Raw genomic sequence first — 24,129 nt, 5'->3', positions numbered from 1 at the left:
AAAGATTTCGTGCCGAAAAGTATGCAGCCTTGTGGATTAAAAAATGACACCATTTTCTAAGTGACCAACCTCACAGAGTCGAGACAATAGCAGACTGTTTACCACTGAAGTTGTCATGGCATAGAGCTGATATTTTACATGTACCGAGTGGCCAGAATTAAAGTTACCCAACTCAGAGCCCTCTGTATCATGTTTGAGGCATCATAGAACTTTGAAATTTGGTGAATCCACTATGCAGACCATGGGGAAGAGGATGACGATAGAAAGAAGTTAAATTTTCCGCCACCAGGTTGAAATATAGCGCTGTACTTCCATGATGGGTTGTAATAATGACGTAAACTGCTCCAATTGCTTATGGATTTGCCTTTACCTTGCAATAAACGAGAGATTATTTTCTCGCAACTTCCAGCCACTAACAAATGTCTTTCTAATTAATAACTCAGCTAAATCACTTATGTTTTTCAATATTCATTATTACAGCGCCACATTTCAACCTGGTGGCGGAAAATTGAACTTTTTGTTATTATCGCCATTCTCTTCCCCATGGTCTGCATAGTGGATTCACCAAATTTCAGAGTTCTACGATGCCTCAAGCAGGCTACAGGGGGCTCTGAGTTGGGTAACTTTAATTCATGGCCACCCGGTATTACAGTGTTCACAAGAACTTCAAGGTGAGTTAGATGGACGTTAAGTTTCAAGTTCGTAATGTGAGTTTCGTCAAGTTTTCTGCGTTACTAGATCTATAGCTCTTTTTGTGAATGAGTTTGGGGTTTTCTTACAATGTAAATACACCAAGTGTTTCTAAATTACGTGTAAATGTTAAGATTTAATTACCTAAGTTAGAACAAATGTTCTAAGGTACTTGGACCGCAAGTTTACTGACTGGTAACATTTTGCATACCAAAATACCTCCCTCCCAAAATGAAATCACAAATACGCCTTTGAATGGTCTTCCCCATCCAAAATCAAAATGCTTAATTCACACAGTGCCTTCCAGGAATCTCTCATTGTAAAACAAAGAAGGTAATATTGATTTTCATCTTCTTTCTTACATCCACATACGTGTTATTCTAGATGGTGCAACATCCACTAAGATATGCAGGCCATAAATCATGAAAATCGTAATACCATCGTTGATGAGCCTCGCAGCCTACGGGGCTCTCCTCTAGAACTTCTTACTTCCTCCCTAAATTATACAAGTGCTATAAAAACAATAATTTTGGAAAAAATGAAAATCGACCTTCAGACACGGACTTATCGTAATTTCATGTAACTGTGTCTGTGCTGTAAGTCTAGACTTTTCCAGTCAGAATAAAAAAGTCCTGAGTAGAAGGGAACGTAATGTAACATGGATTTACCATCACTTGATGAGCTTTCAGAAGACATAATGAAGGCTTTCGATGCTGTTCGTATGAAGACCACTTAATAAGACGCAACAGACTATCTTCTTCTTCTGCATTAATCTCTGGTTAAGTTTCATTGACGTCTTTAGGAAGAAGTTACCGACACAATCTAAAAAGTTGAAAACACTAAAGTTGCTGACCAAGGCAGTTTATTAAGATTTAAAAACATTTTAGTATTTTTTAGTTTAGTTCTTCACCTGAGGAAGACCCTGATACAGGGTAGAAACGTTACATGTAAAGTGTTTTCAAATCTTAATAAACTGCCTTGGTCACCAACTTTAGTGTTTTCAACAAGGCTTAATTATATTAAAAAGTTGACTCGTGAAATGCCAAATGATGTCAATTATTTCTATCACCTGGTTACCGTAAAAATGACTGACAGTTTTTTTAAAGTATTAACGACTATTACATAACCTATTTAATATATTTTTTCAGTTAGAGGAAACGGATTTGTTTGAATTAAAAGAAACACATTTGGTTAAGTTTTTAGGTAGACGCAAAACAAAAAAAATTGGTAGTCTCTACTAAATTCGGTACTTTGGATAATATTTTTTTTTTACTAATTTTTAACAAATGTGTGCTATTACTGAAAGATTTTGGTTGTGGTAAAAGACCACTTGTTTGTTACCTATTTAAACAAGCATTTGGACACGAGAAACTATTTTTTGGTTCTTAAACTTTTTTCTCTATGGAAAACTGCAATTTATGATAATGTATTTTGTTAAGTACCCGCACATGTAAACCACATGGCCAATGACTAAAATAAGGAATCATAGATGGCAGCACGCGGAAAAAATATTAGGATAGCAGATTATAGTAACAATGCGCACGCGAATTGAATGAAAGTGTTTGGGAGAACTGAAATTAATTGTGCTTACATAAATTTATTAACTGAGATAAGCAATAGAGACGGATAAAGGCAAGATATAGAAATGATCGACAAGTGCAGCATATGTGATTTTATGTAAAGATTAATAAAGTTAAAAAGCGATTACAATATATCCTTTCTACCGTCATAGTGGGAAGGAGTTTTCCCACTAGACCTTTTTGGTTCTTTTCCCCGGTGCTGTGCCCCGGATCGAGGTCGAGCGCGGGACAGGCGGCGCCCCTTGATTAACCCCTTTTTCTCTCCTTGTATTAAGCCATCGTGCAGAAAAAATATTGATTTGAATGCCAAAAAAGAAGGGAAATATAGCAGGGAAGATACGGGAATCAATCCAATGTTTAATAAATGAAGGAATTTGGATATAGGAGCTTTTGTAAATAAAGGATATATTTAAAGTCCGCGCGTTTATTATGTCCCCATCGGCAAGCCTTTTATAAAACTTAACACTGACAACAATAGCAAACAATAGCCAAGCCGCTCCCGATAAGCGCGTGCACTCAGACGTTGTTGCCACATTTTCTTTACATTTCTTGTAGTTGCAAGGCGCCTCTCGTTATTTTTGCTCCATAACCACGTGCGGGGTTGATTCTTTTTAACTAGTTGTGTTGTGTTATGGTGCTGTTTTGTTGCTTTGTTATAGTGTTGTGCTTTTAGTTTTTTCCTTAGACTTTGCATAATGCAAGTTATCACTCACGGTAACGCGTCTGACTACCATGCTAAAGGTACCGGGTTCGATCCCCGGCCGGTTCAAATCCGGGAACTTTTCTAACGGTGGAAGCGGCCCCGGCGCACACCCAGCGTCGAATAACATGGGTACCTGGGGGAAACCCTGGGGGGTAAAGGCGGTCAGGGGCGTGATGCTGATCACATCACCCCCACTCACGACCGGATCAAGAAAGTGTGGGGCGTTACCCCCACACCCCCTATACGCCTTCATGGCGCTATGCACAGGGGAATACTTTACCTTTTTTTATCACTCACGGCTGCTAGTGAAAAATCCTAAGTATGAAGACAAAACTGCAGAATATTATTTCCTTCATGGAGAGCACAGGTCCCCACCCTTATCAAAGCCAATGGCGCATTCCCCCAAAAAATCATGTCATGCGTCCCCCCAGATTATATCATGTGCCCCCCAAAACAAATCATTCGCGCCCTCAAACCATACCGTAATTCCCACAAAGTATTTAATTAGACAATGTGTCTACCGAAAGTAACTTTTTCTTAGCTTTACAGAACACTATACTTGATCTGCCCTTATCCCCTAAACAGGGGTGCCCATCACTCAAGACCACCCCTAAAATCGTTCATAAACCCCCGAAAATAGTTTGGATGAACGTGTAATAGATGATGTCTATTTGAATGAAATACCATGTTACATTGTCCATATTTTTTGATTGTACGATTTTCGAAAAGACTTAAAGCTAGCACATTGATTGGTTAAATGTAGTAAATGAAAATATGTAAATATGCATATAAATGGTATTTTTGAGTGGGTTTATAAAACTCAATTTGAGTATTTAACACGTTTAATTCAGAATCCCCCCAGAACACCGGTGTCAATTAAGGCCTAATATGTAAGAGTTGGATATTTCTCCCCCCCCCCTCGATAATACCCTTAAACACTTCCTTTTTAATCTTTGTATTTATTTTCTCTTTCCATATTCTTTAATCTTGTTTCTCTTTCTTTTTCTTTTTTCCTTACAATTTCCTTCTGATTTTCCTCTCTATCTCTTCAATTTGGCAACATCGCTTTCCTACTCCAGTTTGTTGCTTCTACTTCAAAAGAAAACCGCCAGCTTGGGTGTTTCTTTTAACAAAGAGTACCGCTCCCTTTGTTAACCGCTGGGGATATAATGAACGCGCGGACTTTACTAGAGGAATAAATATATGAAAGGGATATGATTTCGCCGATAGAAGAAGAAGCCTATTAAGCAATCAGCGATAGGAAAAGAAGTCCATTAACCAATCAACGATGGAAGAAGAATCTTGTTAGCCAAATAGAAGAAGAAGTCCATCACGTATCCATAAATAGAAGAAGAAGAAGCCTTCTAGTAGATGAAATATGTTTAATAGAGATATATGTGACCAAGAAACAAAGAGACAACTTTAAATACAATCCTGTATATAAATTTAATGTAATATGAAAATTAAGAATATACGGTGCATTGTACCTTCCGTAGTAGGTTAAACACGTGTTTCCTTGGTTTTCTTTTTCTCCTTCTAAAATAAGTTATCAATCAGTTTTAGTTGCCCTGAGAATCTCATGTTTTACCCTGGCCTAAGCCGGACTGGTGTACCTTCTCCGGGACGTAGTAAGAATATAGAAATTTAAATTTGAAAATCTTTCCTGTCTGCGTGTCAAAGCTGTATAGGCCTCTTTATGTAACATGTGTGAGTGTGTCCCTGTTTAATAAGCCAAGTGCTTACAGACAGCATGTGTACGCCTCACTCTAGCCACAATAGAGAGAGGTGGCGACGCACGGTGCTATTTGAAAGGGAGGATGAGGGGGAATTCCCTCCTCTGGTTACTGCACACCACTTTCTGGTTGCTATTTTTTGGTGATTGTGAGAGAATTTATGTATCCCCATGATTCAAGAGTTGTCTTACAAGTTCAATGTACACCGTGTAACGTATGTTTCACAATAGCCAACCCGAACCGTGGCCGTCATGCTTTGGTCTCCTGGGGGTAAGTCTAACAACCTTTCCTGAGATTTCGGCCTGTATATGGAACCAGTGGCCACCCACCATTGTGAGGAAATTGGGAGCTAGGAATGAGTAGCGTATCCCGGTCACGGAAAGCTACAACAACTAGGGGTTCGTCGTGCTGACCACACGTCACCCCGCAACTGGTTGGATGATCTCCAAGTTGGAGTGAGGGCAGCAGTCTGTTGGTAGGCCCTGGCCCTCAATGTCTGTTGCGCCACGGTTTTCTTTATGAACGAAATATGAAATGTATCTATTAGTAAGCTAGAATTAGCTTGATACGTCTAAAGAAGTCAAATAGCAAGATAAATATTGAAAAAAATCCCTAAGACTCGAACGAGACAAACTCTCAATGTAATCCCTATTAGCAGTCTAAATAATGTATTTTTTAAAATTTAGTTCCAAGTTTCTTCTGCAACTACGTCCGAAGTAACGACTGCTTTGTCTTTCAGGGAAGAAGACGATTCTGAAAGGAGTGAACGGATGCTTCCAGTCGGGAGAGCTGACGGCCATCATGGGGCCTTCAGGTGCTGGAAAAACAACGTTGCTCAAAATTTTGACAGGATTCAAGTAAGTATCATCTTTTTACGCTACTTATAATATTTTCTTTCTGCAGTCAGGTAGAGAAGCGATCTGCATCTATAAACTATTATGTATACTTCTATTTGAAAACTAAATTTCCATCATAGAAAGGTTAATCGGGAAGGGACCAACACTTTAAATTAACATGAGGACTATTCAATTGCACCTGGAACACTGGGACCTTAATTGCAAGGGGGCCAACCACCACGCTATCAGATATATCCACATGAAAAAGGAAAACTTCCACAGTTATTGATGTTTTTAATGAACACTTACAAAGAGTATATTACAAGTGAAATGAAAACCTTAAAAGTCCAATAACAATTCTAGGGCAGACTGTATAGAGCTCAAATTTGCATGAGGTATCAACTGTTATTTACAAAACGACCTCAAGGCTGCAAACACTAATCAAGTGAGCTTCAAAACGCAATTTTTATTATTTTAAACATGGCGCTTTCTATATACAGTTGCACAAGTGAAGAGAAGTGGTTTCTTGCCTTCTGTAGCCTAAAACTTACAGAAATTTCTCGGCAAATGAAATTCAATATCTCTGTGCATGCTTACCACACCAGCAAGTTTACTAATGGAGGAGAAAGTTCGACAATGACCTCAGTTCGCAGCAAATTTATGCAACCCTACACACAGAAATCTACTATAGATAGGAAACAAAAACAAATTAATGTTTTCATTTCTCTCCCTTGTATGTTTTAGGATCACTGAAGTTGTGCATCTCTTAAGAATTTCTTTCTAAATACTCTAAAGTGAATGCTGTGTGAGAAATTGCAACATATTATTTTTGCTTCGAAGATTGTTGAAGTACAATATTTTAACGTATAAAGTTAAGGAATATTAAGTATAAATTAACGTTTTCGAATGTCTTTAAGTGAAGGTGCATTCTATTGTATTTTCGTAATTTAACATCTCTTTTAGACTTAGGTGTTAGATACGATACTAAGCTTACATTTAAGCCACACTTAAATATGATAGTTGAAAAAGCAAGGTCTATTGTGGGAAACCTGATACGAAGATAGAGAGCAAGCAGTAATTTGGAACTTTTCACTTCATGTATTCCATCATGGTTAGGCCGTCCTTAGAATATGCTTGTCAAACATGGCATCCTTTAAATTTCAAAAGTGATACATCGCTAATTGAAAATGTTCAACGCACGTTTTGTATATTTATGTACAAGTATAATAATTTGAAAATGTATCATGTCTATTATGAATACAGTAACCTAAGTAAAAAAATTAAATTATGTAACCTTGAATGTAGAAGAAATATACATTCTGTCATCATATAGAAATTATCTTAATAGGTGTAATAGATAGTAAAACAAATCTGGAAAAATTATGTGTGAAAGTGCCTCATTATAATACCAGAAGACATCATAATGTAATTGGAAGTACAGTCTTGAAATCTAACTCTTGAGTGGACAAATTGGTTACGCTGGGGGGAGGGGTAAATGCCCCGGTGTATAAAAATGAAATTCGAAAATAATGTAGGCTAATTTAAGAACAATTATCTTTTAACTTTTATGTATCTTTTTTTAATTTCTGACTAACAGTATGTATTCAATGTATATCACTATAAACCTCTTTTATGTAAAATAGTTTTATGCATGTATGTTAAGTACACGGTGTTGTATAAAGGTGTATATATGTTCACAACACTTAAATATATTTCAATTCAAATTTTCTGCCACTTTTTCTATTCGCGACGATGAGGATGGGTGACGATTAGACGAAACTGATGAGGCACTCGCAAACAACATACGCCCAGGAAAGGACTCGAACACGGAAACTTCTGCCATTGAGCAGGGAAAGGTGCATCCTGAAATAAGTAACTGAAACATCCACCGCCTGAATTCGAACCCAGCGCTCTATGCTTCCTAAAACGGAGATTGAGAAAATACAAATCGTTGTTTTATACGACATAATTGTACATGGAATACACTACCTTGAGTTGTAGAGATCTGATAAAATCTCTTTTCATTAAATACGGTAACAATGGGTCAAGGATAGGGGACAGATTTCCATTGTTGAGTAACTCCCGAAGATGGCTGCTGGAGAAAATGTTCTCACGGCATCAAGAGAACATCCGGCGCGAAGTGCTATCTTTGCACTCCCCTAATATGGCAACAAAGCAGTACAAATTGTGTTGTTGGTTTTTCTCCTTTCACAGGACAGGACATCTCATTGTTGCTTAAGTAAGCAGTTTTTAAGACCTCTACTGACAACGGAGACTCAGGTTTGTTTCCCGTGCAGTTGATCTTGCAAATATTTCCGTCAGCTTAGCTCATGCAGCCTCTTGCCTCATCAGTAGAGCCCGGATTTTTATGTAACCAAAACATGCGAAATATGCACATAAATAATTAGAAAAATATATGAAATATATAAAAAATATAAACATACTGAAATATGTAAAAATGTATATTAAAATATCTAATATATCATATAACTTCTGATTTCTATGCTTTTGCTTAGTTCTCTGGCATTACAAAATGTAAGGCCTATATTAATTTCTCAAGTTATTATATCTTAATAACTTACTGAATGTGCAACATTACATTGGAAAATTCATAATCCATTGGACTTAAAACAACAAATCAATTAAATCAATGATGTATCTACTGAAAAGCTTTTAACATTATTTAAGTTGGATTAGCAAAACCCTACGAAGAACAAAGAAAAGATTGAAGTTGCGGCCACATATACTACTTTACCTCAAGGCATAAATGAAGATAAAATTTGTTTAAGTTAATACTCCCTCTGTCCCATAACTATTGTCCGGTACACTTTTGTTTGTTGTCCCATAATAATTGTCCGATAGGCAAACTGTGACATTGGTGTATACAGAAGAAGAAAATTGAACACGCGAATGAACCATACAACGTTATTACTCAAGGATCAGTACAAATTTGCCGATCAAGTATCCAAAAGAACATAAATAAAAAGTCACCATTTTGGCATACCGGACTATAATTATGGGACAGAGGGAGTAATACATTTATACAATCTAATTGTGGGTCACCATGCATACACTAACCTTCACAAAACAGACTGTACCTTATGCAACTGCGGGGTAAGTGGGTTTCGAGTTTTCGTGATGTTGCGTGTTGGATTCGCTAGTAACAAAGTTCCACGGTGTGTATGAATCCGCCCAAAAGGCTTGCGTAAATAGTTATTACCGAAACACTTTCCTGAACAAAGGAAGACACGAGGTTATTTCCTCCAGTAGCATCTAGATGTGGGAACGCGAAGACAAAACTCGTTTGCCTTGTAGTATTTTTCGCAGGATATGGTACCTGCTGCACGATCAAGGGAAGTGCGACTGTTTTGGAGGATGTTACGTTCAGCAAGGCTTTTTCCACAACAACAGTCGTTCTTCCAGGCGCGTGTCCAGTCGGTTGGAATGCCACGTGTTCGATTCACGGCATGTGCATCGCCAGAAATGCTTGGAGGGGGACGGGGGTCAACCCTATGGTTACCAGATCGCTATAAGAAAAATGTAGGACATAAAACATTCTCAATAAATAATGCACATTTCTATAGAACACGTTGCAAAGTAATTTAAAATTGACACTTTTCAGTTAAAATAACAAAAGATTTCTTAATGAATTCTTATATGCGAAATGTCCAAACTTGTAATCATACTAAACAATGCACCTCTTACTACATGCTTTAACTTGTACTTCTCAGAGGAGACAATTTTTCTCAATTTTAGGGTTATACAAAATATATTTATAAGAGACTGGACAGTCAAACTCTTTTAAACTATAGGGGCCAGTACAAACACTTTACAGACTTTATGAAAATTTTTTCTCTCTCTTAAGTCCGTTGTGCTGATGGTAATGAAAGTACTCTCTCAACATTTGCATTATGACCTGTAATGGCAAACAAATATTCAACAATTACCGTAATTTGAAATGATTCCAGAAGTTTCATCTTGGGTAGTTTTTTGTTCAATAAGTTCTCTATACTCCCTGCTTTACAATCAAAATACTGAATTCGAATGGGAAACACCTTGTTTCATCAGTAAAAATCAGAAATTCCGCTCAGGCACTGAACAGTGATATCATCAGAATATGGCCCCAAAACTTTGTTCAATAGTCGCTTCCGTTTTTCCGTTTGTGCCCTAGCAGGGAAATCACTGGAGTCTTTCCGGGCAATGAATGAATCAAAATAAATGCCACTATTGAGTTTTCGAACGCAGTTCATAAACTTGTAACTTGATGATTTCTCTTTGCTTAACTGAAACACGTATTTTCCTAATTAATATTATGTGACGCTCAAAATGAAGGACATTTATGACATTTTTCAAATTCCTCTCGGACGCCGGACAAGGCTAAAATGTAGGACATGTCCGGGAAAAACCGGACGTCTGGTAACCCTAGTCAACCCATTGATAAAACTTGAATAGTAGAAATAATAATTATAACAATAGCATCATGGTAATGTTAATGTACGGTCACCGGCAATAAAAATGGGACACCCTCTGATCTTGAAACACTGCATTTCCTGCAATGCGTTGTGTGTGTATTGCCTAACTGTAAAGGAATTAGCCAACTTCAACAGCATCCTTTCAAAAGGAAGTTCTACTATCGCTTCAGAGTTAGACAACACGCACATCACATTGCGGGGAATGCAGTATTTTAAGATCTGTGTGTCGCATTTTTATTGCTGTTGAGTGTACAGTAATAAATATCAGTAACTAATAAAAATAAACCATTTTATTCGAATTTTATTATTATTACAGAGCATTCCCTGACATTTGCTACGAGACTCGGCGGCAAGCGGCCCGGCATTAGCGCTTGTCTTTCCCGGTGAACGGGTTCGCGACAGTCGCTAGAGTCGGCTATTAAAATTACAGTTTTCATATTGTGTACTAACCTTGACTGCAGAAGGTGTTGAAAATGATGTCCCTCTGCTGAAACACATTCCTGGCATCTCCCAAGAAAATTGACTTTTAAACGTGCAAGTTCGTCTACTGTAATTCTCCCGATTTTTCGTACAATACTTTCTTTTAACTCACGGATGGTGTGCGGATTCTCTTTGTATACTTTATTTTTTAGATTTTTTGATTTAAGAATTTTAGCGGCTCTAACTGCTGTGGTTTTTGAAACACCCGTTTCTTGTGAGAGGCGGCGGATAGATTTCCGAGGAGACTGTTCTAACCTTTGTTCTATCTCATCGAGTTTTTCCTCAGTAAGTACACGTGGGTTTTTCTTTCCACTTTTATTCAGAACTGACCCTGTTACTCTAAACTTTTTTACGAGGTTTAATATAGTGGTCCTATGTGGAACGGTAACACCAGGAAATTTCGTTGCAAAACGTCGTCGCACTTCTCCACAATTCCTCTTTCCGAAGTAACACTCGACAAGATAAATATTTTGTTGTAATGTAAACTTTGTGTGGTGCCATATTAAGCCACAATCTTCAACACACGGACACGACACAACACAACTTCCGAGGGAGGATTATACTGGCGTCAGTCTGCAACGTCAACAGAAAGGGAAAGAGAGCGAAAAAACAGACTGTAGCGTGCGACTGTCGCGGACCCCGTTCACCGGGAAACACAAGCGCTGATGCCGGGTCGCGACATCTCGTAGCGAATGTCAGGGAATGCTCTGTATTATATCCTGGGTGATACACTTTTTCTCGATCCACCAGATAAGTAAATATCTAGCAGAACCCTTTTTTAATTATTTTTCTTTGCATTTCATACAGCTAGTGTAGTGAAATTCATATTTATTCTATTTTGTTTTTAACCTTTACACACCTCGGCTATGAAAAAAAACCTTTAAAGTTGATGTTGGTTGACCTCTCACAGGAAACTATAATTTTTGGAACTCTTTAAAACTGCGGAACCATTTATTCTTTGCGTTAGATGGTAGAATGTAGAATACATTAAGAATGAGCACTCTCTTAAAGTTGTTTCACAAAATTGATGAAATTTTTTTTTGGCAGATTTGAAATATCTGAAAATTAAGAATTGTGTTTTAAAATCTTTCTACCTGCACTGTATCATCACGATCGATCCATACGTTTTTTTTTATTTCTAGACTTTCAAAGAGAACGGTCGTTCGGAAAGCACAAAAAACAGCACTTTTTGTTCTCACGACGAATCGAAGGCAAACTCGAAAATGAAAAATTGTTTATCAGACGTAGCTTTACGCCAGGGTTCTTAAAGGTCCAGGAATTTTAAATAAATTCAATTCCGGTCCAGGAAAGAAAATCAGCAACCGTAAATGGGTTCTGGACCGTAAATAACCTTTTTATCTGTAAAGTATTTCAATTCGGTCCAGGAACTTGTTTCCCGACCAATTTAAATACGGTCTAGAAACCTTTTTTCCGTATGAATTGAAATACGTTCCGGGAACCCTTTTTCCGAACCAATTTAAATTCGGTCCGGGAACCTTTATTCCAGGTTCTATTTAAATATGGTCCGGGAAAATTTGTTTCCGAATAAGTTTAAATAGGGTCCAAGTTCTGTATTGAAATGAAACAATATGCAACTTGGATCGAATACGGACCTGAAGATAAACAATTATCCACTTGTGAGCATGAAAGACCGATCCAGATGCTGGCTGCCTCGAGAAACTAAGGTACAAGGTAGAAATGGGCGAAACGCAAAAGCTGCAGTCACGTTACCCCTCTCCATGTAGTCCCATTCTCTCGAGCGCGTTCCTTCACTTGGTTGTAGGAGCACTGCCGTTCCCTGCTGTAATATCTGCTGGGAAGACAGCGGCCTGACGTTACCTCATCGACGGCTCCTGGGTCGGATGGCGGAGCAACATGTTACGGGTTTGTTTGAACTCAATGTGACGTCACGCTAATATAGTCCATTGCGTTATGTACAGTAACTCTTCGACAAGGGAGTTTTTGAATCTGGCCCAGGAGAGAACAACAGCGTTATTATTTATTCCCTGTGCTACGCTTTTTACAATCACGGTGTGACATTCTGATACATATAAATTATAAAGTAACCAAGTTTGTTCGCCCGACCCTGTGGCCGAGTGGAGTCGACCTCCGTGGCGAAGTGGTTAGCAGAGCGCGCTACAACGCCAGGGGTTCCGGGTTCGAGTCCCGGGTAAGGCATGGGTATTTGTGATTGTCTGTCCTGAAAAGTCCTGAAATAGAAATGTAAATGATATGAGTGAATGAAGTGTGATGGGGAAATCTTCCGCCTAGGGGTTTTCCTTTTTTTTCTTTTTTTTTAAAAAAAAAGTGGTTAGCACATCGCGCTGCGACGCCAAGGGTCCCGGGTTCGAATCCCGGTCGGGCTTGGTTGTTTGTGAATGTCCATTCATCAATTTCATCATTTCATCATCACTCATCCCCATCTTCGCAAATTAGCCAAGAGGCACAAAACGCGAAGTAAAATAAACTAAATCAAATCAAAAAACCAAGTTTGTAATCCGTGTGTGGGTTACCATGAACACGATTTGTTATATATGGAGGAATGAACATGGAGTAATTGTATACATGAATACGTTTTTATTGTGATATATTATGTGCTAGTTTTTCACAATTAAACAGGTGTTATCATCGTTCGGTGTTGTTCTTAATGACTTTCATTTATTATTAAGTAAATCTAAGCAATGGGGAGCGAGATGATATCACATTCCAATGTAAAACGTACTCGCCGACATTTTCAGAAGGTAACTTTTAATCGGTCAACCCTGGTCCAGGAATTGTAAATAAGTTCAATCCAGGATTGGGAGATTTGATTGATTGATTGATTTGATGTTTTAAGTCCACTTTATGCACAGTAAGGCTAATCGGGACTGGACCTACAGTTTAAAGTGGGATCCGAACCACTTGTTCCTCCACCGGGTATCAAACCCAGGACCCCTTGTTTACAAGGCGACGACGCTACTACTGCGCCATCGGGGAGGCCTCCGGATTGGGAGAGAAAATCAGCAAACGTAAATGAGTTCTACACAGTGTAGAACCTTTTCATATTTAAAGCATTTCAATTGGGTCCGTCCGGGAACCTTTATTCTGGATTAATTTAAATTCGACCCAGGAACATTTTTTCCGGAAGAATTTCAATTCGGTCCAGGAACCTTTTTTCAATGAAACAATAAGCAACTTGGACCGAATTTAAATTGTTCGAGAAGAAAGATTCCGGTCCTAGAGCCTTTAACAACCCTGCTACGCAGAATTGAATAAGTTAAATTTTGATGTAACTCGCTTTTTCGTAGGTTTACTGGTTAACTCGAGTATCCGTATTTTTTAATCTGATAGTAGGCGATATGAGCTGCCCAACTGTTTTGTGTACTAATTTTCCGTGCTTTGTGTACTATTGTACAACTTTTATCCAGTAACGGAGCTGATCAGCTCTCTCTGTCGCGTCTCCAGTACGTTTGGCAACATGCTGTGTACCAGACGCTCATTTGTTTCGTCCGACCAGCAACGTTCGGGTGCCTTGTGTGTGGCACGAAAATGCCCGATGTCAGTCGAAGAGAATTCAACTGATCGCTGATTGGCCGTTACCCAGCCGCCAGTTGGAAATGCGAACAGTATAAATGATAGAAAAGCGACGGAACGTATTTGGAAATCAGAATAGGCAGAAATTGAATCACCTCGTGACCTTCCAGTGACCTTGAGCGATGTTTCGTCTCCCATCATAAGCTGTCCTTTGTTGGTTTTTTTAGCAGGAAGAAGCTTGAAATACAGGTTTCAGCCAAAACAAATTTCTTGCATAATTACTTGTTCGGGAAAGACGCCCGAAGCAGAAATACTTTCAAGGTATGGCAAGGCCGTGCAGAGAGGGGAGGTGGGTTGAGGATCCACCCGTGGGCGATGGCCCCTCCCAACTGCTAGTTTTTGCGGTATATTATTATGCACAATACTTTTTTAAGACTCAAATGTTCTGTCTGATCAGCAAGTTTAACAAGTTAAAATTTCATGTCAGAATAATGTTTAATAGCTAATGTACGTGATAGGAGGGACATAAATGATTGGCACATATCTTCTCCAATAACCAGGTATTTTAAATGGAAATTGCTAGCGGGGTGGATGTTTGGTCGAGCCTTGGGTCAAGTTGGTGGGATGACATGCGGGGGGCTGCTTTGCGAAAATTTACTAGCTGGGTGGGATACCATCACCCTGCATTTACCTCACTCGGAGCATTGCCAATAAGCATGTTGCCAAATGGTTAACGCTCTCGAATTTGATGCGAATGTTCCTGGGTTCGAGATCCAGTGGGAAGACCAATCATTTTCGGTTTTGACCCAAGGCTATTGGGAAACTATGCGAGAAGGAGTAGCGTCTCGAGAGCCAATAAAATAGCAGCGATGAGACTCGATGTCCAGAACACATGTTACCAGACCCTGTCCCCCAGAGGGCATTAGCGCCACGTTTATTTTTAAAGAATAAGATGTTATAGGAAAATTTTTACTTTATCAAATAAAATAATAAGGGTCGTCATGGTATGAACACATAAGTACAGAGCATTCCCTGACATTCGCTACGAGACTCGGCGGCAAGCGGCCCGGCATCAGCGCTTGTCTTTCCCGGTGAACGGGGTCCGCGACAGTCGCACGCTACAGTCTGTTTTTCTCGCTCTCTTTCCCTTTCCGTTGACGTTGCAGACTGACGCCAGTATAATCCTCCCTCGGAAGTTGTGTTGTGTCGTGTCCGCGTGTTGAAGATTGTGACTTAATATGGCACCACAAAAGTTTACATTACAACAAGGGATTTATCTTGTCGAGTGTTACTTCGGAAAGAGGAATTGTGGAGAAGTGCGACGACGTTTTGCAACGAAATTTCCTGGTGTTCCCGTTCCACATAGGACCACTATATTAAACCTCATAAAAAAGTTGAGAGTAACAGGGTCAGTTCTGAATAAAAGTGGAAAGAAAAATGGGGAAATAAAGTATAAAGTATACAAAGACAATCCGTGAGTTAAAAGAGAGTATCGTACGAAAAATCGGGAGAATTACAGTAGACGAACTTGCACGTGTAAATGCCAATTTCCTTCGGAGATGCCAGGAATGTGTTGCAGCAGAGGGACATCATTTTCAACACCTTCTGTAGTCAAGGTTAGTACACAATATGAAAACTGTAAATTTAATAGTGGACTCTAGCGACTGTCGCGGACCCGTTCACCGGGAAAGACAAGCGTTGATGCCGGGCCGCTTGTCGCCGAGTCTCGTAGCGAATGTCAGGGAATGCTCTGTAGTTGTAAGCATGCATGCCCACAGGAAGAACGACTTGATCTACACGTGGAATATGAAAAAAGCCCTTACTATTATATATATATTTATTAAAAATTATTATTAATTATCTTTCTTTATGCCATTCTCTACATCCTTTTAACATTTGGTGATGGTGTTTTTGCATATGAAGGAGAAGGAAAGTATTTTGAAAATGTCATGCATTCTACGAGTTCCATTTCGTGCTACGAGCAGCCGTCCGTTTCGAAAGGCTGTTTTTGTGTTGCACTCCTTTGAATTATATTGAACAAATTTACATGACAATGTGTTCACATGCTCTCCACGATTTTACCTGTCCCATGTAGACTGTATAACAAGTGCCATTGCAGCAAAGTTTCCTCCTTTAAGCAAATTTCCAATATCCCATATAGCGTCAACATTTTTTGGAACACCCTGTATGTTAGCAAATTCAATAATACCTGACATTTTCTTAGTAAGATGTAGACCTTTTTTTCATCCGCTAAGTGTAGAAAATGGGACTGCAGAAAAGCATCCATGTGTTCATTATTAAAGCCGCCCGTACATGATTCAATTTCTATTGAAACAGAAAGTTGGCGCATTTGTACACGATGAAGGAAAAAAATACAACGCTTTCACCAAAGATGGCAGTGCTTACGGCTAGAAAATAAAATAAATATACGAGCCGTAACAAGTACAATAATTTTGTTTACAAAAGAAAGTTTATGTCAAAAATTGAAAACAATTTTAGTATATTTTCTCTGTATTATAAATTTCACCAGACACCAGAAGAGAAACCGTGCAACAATAATAACGCAAAGCATTTTAAGAAAATATACATTATGTATTATTGACTGCAGTGGCTCAGTGTCGACCTTTGTGGCGGAGTGGTTAGCAGAGCGCGCTACAACGCCAGGGGTTTCGGGTTTGAGTCCCGGGTAAGGCATGGGTATTTGTGATTGGCCAGATGATAAGAAACTGAGAAACTGTAAAAATTGAAAAGTGTAAAATGAGAAAAAGTGTGAATGGTGGGGGATACCTCCGTGTAGGGTTTTTTTCCTTTTTGTAAAAAAAAAAAAAAAGTCCGTAACGCGTCTGACTACCATGCTAAAGGTCCCGGGTTCGATCCCCGGCCGGTTCAAATCCGGGAACTTTTCTAACGTTGGAAGCGGCCACAGCACCCACCCAGCGTCGAATAACATGGGAACAGGGGGCGGGGAACACGGCAATTGCACAAAATTCTGGCAATATTATTATCCTTTACAAACCATAGCAGTTTATCGGTATAGCTTTGCGTGTGATTTTGTCAGGTCGTCGAATGCTGAATTTTGTACAGGCAACGAAAGAGACCAAACAGCACATCTTCTCTCGTGATCCATTAAAAAAATCACTAGTGTATTTCGATTTTGTAATAAACCTTATTTGTTTAAATTTTCATTAAATATAACTCTGCTGTCGTCTCATTATCAGGGAAAGGTGCGTCATAACTTGGATTGCAAATGCAATTAGCAGAAACGGACAGGAATAATTGAGTGGGAATAACAACACTTCTTCTGGACGCGAGGCTAAGGTGCACACTCATAGATCCAGACCACGAGCCGCCACTGCATCACAGTGGTCTCATATTCACTTGCCTACACATGGAACAGTACGACTAATAATAATACTAACAGTGGCAATAGAATAGTAAAAAAAAAGTTGAAGCTACCTCTTGCATATGCAACTGACCATGAAGGCATTTAGGGAATGCGAAGCTAGGACCCAACACATTCACACTGTCGGTCATGTCTGAAGGCCCGCCCGTAAGGTTACCCCTGGTATTCTTAGAGGCTGGGTCAATCCTAGAGCCGTTTCGTGCAAGCCGGGAAAATTCCCACCTGCGATCACTCACTCTGGGGTACGAACCCAGGTCCCCTGCGTGGCAAGCAAACGCCGTACCGATCAGACCACAACGCTTCTTGGAAATTGAATCACTGTTTATAGTAAAAATTATTTGATTATTGTGCCTACTATTCAGGTGTATATCGACGGCCTCAGGCACACCCTCCCCCACACACTAATTCTGGCGACGCCCCTGTCCTGGCATCCTTAAACTGCAACTAGGAATGGCTACAAAATTTGGATAACGGATATCCGCATTTCAAATTATCCGATATCCGTTTCGGATGCAACGGATAATCCGAATAATTTATCCGGATAGTACATATTTGATAAAGGATTTATGGAAAATCCACACACTGACATACGAAAGTGACGAATAAAAGAATATGTAGGTAACCCGTAAAACGGAGAAACGATGAAAGTGTCCGGATAATTCGTATATTCGGACATTTCGGATAATCTGAATATCGGATATCCATCCGGACTGTTGAGATATTTGAAATCTGGAGAAAATTATCCGATATCCAGATAAAATAAAAGAACGTCAAAGGCACAAAAAGACGGCAAAATGAGCGATGACTACTAAAAAATCTCCCCCTTTCGAAAATTCTGGGCACGCCAGTGCCATGGGGTGTTCTTGGAGAGTGTCCCGTTCAACAATCTCATCATATCATTCGCGATTAGTCAAATGTGGAACAAATGCGAAGTAAAATAGACCAAATCAATCAAGAATTCATTGCACTGAAAATAGTGTCTATTTTGTACACAAAACTGCATCTACAAAACTAGTCAATTTCATAAAATTATTATTAATTAATAATTGCACCTGCACTTACGCATCACACAATGCATACCTAACACCCCCCGCGCCACACACAATGCACTACTGAAGACTTATTACTTATCTTTTATACTTATCAATTCAATGTATCATTTTATTATTGTATAATCTTTATATTATCATGATCAATGTGTTTTTTTGTATGTTTTTATTCATTTATTGTATCTTTGACAAGGGTTGGTTGTAAGAACCACGCCTGCTTAAATGAAGGCCATTCTATTCTAATATAAAGTGCGTTTGTTTTGGCTATGGGCCGAGATAAGGCGTGAACAACTTTGAACAACTCTTAAAACACAGGTTATTACTCGTCATGCAATATAAATGTAATTGTCTACATGGTAATGATATGTGCGTAAATAAGCGAGACGTTACTGGACGAAAATGCCGGCATCTGCGGCATGTCACGCCCTATCTCGGCCCAGAGCCAAAACGAACGCACTGTATTATGAGGATCTAAAAGTGTTAAAATGGAGTTTATGAACTGGTAAATCCTACTTTGTTAGCACCAAGGAATTGGCTTCCTAATCATCACTCATCCTCATCTGCGCCATTAGTGGCAGAAAAGCGAAGTAATGTAAATCCAATGAATCCCTGTTTCCAGGACCAACGGGTCTGAGGGCAGCGTCCTGGTGAACGGCTTCCATCGGGAGATGAGGGACTTCCTGCAAGTGTCGTGTTACATCATGCAGGAGGACCACCTGCAGCCTTTGTTCACGGTGGCCGAGAGCATGATGATGGCGGCGCACTTCAAGCTGGGGAAACACGTCTGCAAGGAGCGGAAGCAGGAGGCAGTAAGTAGCTTCTTTTGTTTCCTTCCTGTTCTAACTGACCACAATATGGCGGATTTGTCTGCATCGATGCATCACGATTTGAGTTTGAATTTCTGCTTTAAGGCGAAGAGTGACAATTTCGTAACAGTTATGCATTTATTAAATATCGTCGGAATGGGCACTGCTAGTGAAAAATGCAAACCCTAGGACAAGACTACGAATTTCACTCCGGCTATTAAAATTACAGTTTTCATATTGTGTACTAACCTTGACTACGGAAGGTGTTGAAAATGATGTCCCTCTGCTGCAACACATTCCTGGCATCTCCGAAGGAAATGGCATTAACACGTGCAAGTTCGTCTACTGTAATTCTCCCGATTTCTCGTACAATACTCTCTTTTAACTCACGGATGGTGTGCGGATTGTCTTTGTATACTTGTTTTTTCTTTCCACTTTTATTCAGAACTGACCCTGTTACTCTAAACTTTTTTACGAGGTTTAATATAGTGGTCCTATATGGAACGGGAACACCAGGAAATTTCGTTGCAAAACGTCGTCGCACTTCTCCACAATTCATCTTTCCGAAGTAACACTCGACAAGATAAATCCTTTGTTGTAATGTAAACTTTTGTGGTGCCATATTAAGCCACAATCTTCAACACACGGACACGACACAACACAACTTCCGAGGGAGGATTATACTGGCGTCAGTCTGCAACGTCAACAGAAGGGGAAAGAGAGCGAAGGCAGGCAGAGCGAAAACAACCGACTGTAGCGTGCGACTGTCGTGGACCCCGTTCACCGGGAAAGACAAGCCCTGACGCCGGCCGCTTGCCGCCGAGTCTCGTAGCGAATGTCAGGGGATGCTCTGTAGAATGACTAAGCCTAATCCACAAATACAGTCAGATAATATACAAATATTTACAAAATTACATCCCCATCTACATCTACTTTTACTTTTCTGTAGAATAGTACAACCAACTTGTACAATTATCATGCTTTAGACTTGGCACCATATTTAAAAATCTATATACAATATGGCGTTTTTCGTGTCGGGTCGCCCAATGTGTCATAAGTAATTACAAAATGACATCATTTACAGAGATAACTATTATTCTAGCTTCGTAATTTACGTCAGTGTACGTAAGCATTTCAGCAAATCTCCTTCGAAGTACATATTCAGAACCCCCTGTATTCGTTGGTCAACCTAACCTAATAATAATATTCACGGGCTCTGGTTCAGTCCGGGTTAGCCTCGCTGTGCATGAAGTGAACTTGAGTCACCAAATACATTAATCAGTCAATAACAATATTGTTTCTATACTATAACTATAATACTAATATTAATAGCACTTCTACGGCTGACAACTCCTTCAACCCTCCACTCTACTATCTTAGTCATAGGACCGGTTCCGCGAAACGGAAGTTAGGTGCGCTTCGACCACGGCACCAAATCTTCAACGTGTCCTCCTTCCGTTAATATGTTTTTCTACGCCATCGTAGTTTGGAATTCCCAAGAGAACTAGTAAAATTATACTTCTGTAAGTGTAATGCTAAGTTTTCTCCCCTTCTACAACCATCCAGCGCACTCTTTCACCAGATCACCGCGGTAAAAAGTCGGGGGGGGGGGGGGGGGGGAGGGGCTGTTCAGGTTCCTCGCGTCTGGCTGGACATAAACTGTCCATCGGCTAGGCTGGACCTTTTATCCGCCGACAGGGCAAATATTTTCAAGTTTTCCTCTCCTTTAAAAGACCGATTTGATATTCTAGATATTATCAAGAGTTTAATAGACTTACGAAATGTAAGACAAGGCGTAGAAAGAAATAAATAAATAGAAAGGGTGTGGAGGATAAAGAAAGAAAGACATTAAGAGAGAGAAGGAAAAGAAAAGAAAAATAGAGAGCGTGTGGAAAAGGATAGAAAAAGAAAAGTGGAGAGAGGGGAAAGGAAGAAAGTGGAATATGAATAGAGAGAGGAAGAGATTGTGTATGGAAAAGAAAAATAAAGTGGAAATAGAGGAAAGAAGTGAAGAGAGAGAGAGAGAGAGAGAGAGAGAGATGGAGTGGAAAAGGAAAGAGAACCCATTGAAGATATCTAGGCAACAGCAGAAGAAAACCACACGAAAATTCACGTCAATGCTCTAAGAGACCCCAAACTGGTCCTCCCCAACCGACCTATCCCCGATGTAACTCGTTTCTATGTTGGTCTACTTGTTAACTTTTAATTGTAGTCCACACTCGTGTGTCCATATTTTTTAATCCGACAGTAGTGTTTAACAATGGCAAGAAAACAACTTGCAAACAGAACAAATATGTCAACCAAAATTTCATCAAAAGATGTCGGGAATGTGTGAATGCATTTTGAACTACTCTTATAAGAGAGGTTATTACTCGTTATGCACTATATGTAATTCAAATTGTCTGCAGGCTAAAGATATGTGCGTAATAATAAGCGGGACGTCATGGGTCGAAAATGCCGGCATCCGTGTCATGCCGCAGTCACGCGCTATCTCGGCCCAGAGCCAAAATGAACGCAATGTAGAATCCAACATGGTCGTATTGCGCACTTCAGACCACAGCAATGATGAGCACGATGATATCACTATGTACATGTTAAAATTGACTACAGTATTCTTGCTACGTATAGTTTGGCACGTGGGGAGTGTGAGAATTGGGAGCTGGCTGGCATTCCGTAATGTTGATTCTCACCCTGCTTCACGTAGACACCGAGAAGGTGTTTATTATGAATAACGCATGCAACACGAGAACATTTCTTCGTTTTTTATGGCCAAATTGCATGGCAGAGGACGTTTCAAGGACTGCACTACCCCATTTTCACACACGATCATGCAAGTGTAATTAAAGTAGCAAATATAGGCTGTGCTCTGCATTCTGCTACTTTTTTGATGCTACATTTTCCGCTTAGAATTGCAGTCCTTCATGTTTCATGGCTTGGTTGAAAATTAGTCAACGAGAAAATTCCTCAGTTTCTGGTTACGAGAAGGATAGTTAACGTTAATGGGATGATAACGGTAATTATTCATTCTTGTGGTACCGTTTTTGTATTCACAAGATGCCATTTCATTGCATAACTTCTGCGATCTACAGAGCATTCCCTGACATTCGCTACGAGACTCGGCGGCAAGCGGCCCGGCGTCAGCGCTTGTCTTTCCCGGTGAACGGGGTCCGCGACAGTCGCACGCTACAGTCTATTTTTTTCGCTCTCCCTGCCTTCGCTCTCTTTCCCTTTCTGTTGACGTTGCAGACTGACGCCAGTATAATCCCCCTCGTGTCCGTGTGTTGAAGATTGTGGCTTAATATGGCACCACAAAAGTTTACATTGCAACAAAGGATTTATCTTGTCGAGTGTTACTTCGGAAAGAGGAATTGTGGAGAAGTGCGACGACGTTTTGCAACGAAATTTCCTGGTGTTCCCGTTCCACATAGGACCACTATATTAAACCTCGTAAAAAAGTTTAGAGTAACAGGGTTAGTTCTGAATAAAAGTGGAAAGAAAAACCAAGTATACAAAGACAATCCGCACACCATCCGTGAGTTAAAAGAGAGTATTGTACGAGAAATCGGGAGAATTACAGTAGACGAACTTGCACGTGTAAATGCCAATTTCCTTCGGAGATGCCAGGAATGTGTTGCAGCAGAGGGACATCATTTTTAACACCTTCTGTAGTCAAGGTTAGTACACAATATGAAAACTGTAATTTTAATAGCAGACTCTGTCGACTGTCGCAAACCCGTTCGCCGGGAAAGACAAGCGCTGACGCCGGGCCGCTTGCCGCCGAGTCTCGTAGCGAATGTCAGGGAATGCTCTGCATTTGAAGCTTGACTCTTTCATCACTCTGTTCTACAAGGTATTTTGCAACATATCTGAGGATCCATCACTCATCGCTATACTATCATTTGAGCTCTACAGCGTTAAAACAGTTTCCAAGTGAAAGAGTCAAGACTTGAATTCGCATTGAGATCGCTTTCTGTTGATGGAATCCATTGTGAACGTAAGTTCAAGTCCAGACTACAAAACAAGGCATAGACAGAGAGAAATAAATAAATAGAAAGAGTGTGGATGGTGAAGAAAGAAAGACTAAGAGAAGAAGGGAAAAAGAAAAATAGAGAGCGTGCGGAAAAAGATAGAAAAAAGAAATAAGTGGAGAGAGGGCAAAATGAAGAACATGGAAAATGAATAGAGTGGGAGAGATTGTGTATGAAAAGTAAAGTGGAAATGGACGAAAGAAATGAAGAGAGATAGAGCGGAAAAGGAAAGAGAAAGGAATAGCATGGTGGAAGAAAAAGAAAGAATGGAAAATGAAGAGAATAGAAGTAATGATTATTACACAAAAACAGGATAAATATAGAAAGAAAAATATAAAAATGAATGGGAAGGAATTTCAAAGAGAGAGCTCATTGCAGTACCTAGGTTTGACTATAAATGAACAAGACAAGAAAGGCAGCATGATAAAGGAAAGGATATGCATGGGCAATAGAGCTTATTACGCAAACATGTCGTTATTAAAAAGCAACTTAATAAGCAGGAAACTTAAAATCACCGTATAAAAAACATAAGACTAATAATAACATATGGTGCTGAGACATGGGTAACGAATAAAACAGAAGATGAAGCATTGCGCAGATTCGAGAGAAGGGTGACACGCAAAATTTATGGAGAATGAGGACTAATGAAGACATTAACAACATAATGGAGAAAGTGGATATAGTGAGATTTATTAAATCACAACAAATCATGTACAGAGAATATGAAAGGATAGGATGCAAGAGAATATCTACTCAACAAGAAGAAGAGGAAAACCAATGAAGAGATGGATGGACGATGTCCTGGAAGATCTGCGTCACTTGAAGGTGAAATTATG

The 24,129-nt window shown here is 39.6% G+C and overlaps 1 protein-coding gene across 1 annotated transcript in view; it reads left to right on the top strand.

The window, feature by feature from the left end:
- LOC146000184 (ATP-binding cassette sub-family G member 1-like) overlaps positions 1 to 24,129 on the top strand; it is a 134,895-nt gene that overhangs the window by 70,901 nt on the left and 39,865 nt on the right. Inside the window, exons 2-3 of the mRNA XM_083137537.1 lie at positions 5,446 to 5,563; positions 19,079 to 19,268. Of these exons, the coding sequence (XP_082993663.1) occupies positions 5,446 to 5,563; positions 19,079 to 19,268 (308 nt within the window). The remainder of the gene's footprint in view (positions 1 to 5,445; positions 5,564 to 19,078; positions 19,269 to 24,129) is intronic.

The sequence above is a fragment of the Lepisma saccharinum genome, chromosome 16 (assembly GCF_977018435.1).
Source record: "Lepisma saccharinum chromosome 16, izLepSacc3.1, whole genome shotgun sequence".
Taxonomy (NCBI): Eukaryota; Metazoa; Arthropoda; class Insecta; order Zygentoma; family Lepismatidae; genus Lepisma; species Lepisma saccharinum.
The sequence above is the reverse complement of the archived record's forward strand: the minus strand, read 5'-3'. Positions and strand labels throughout refer to the sequence as shown.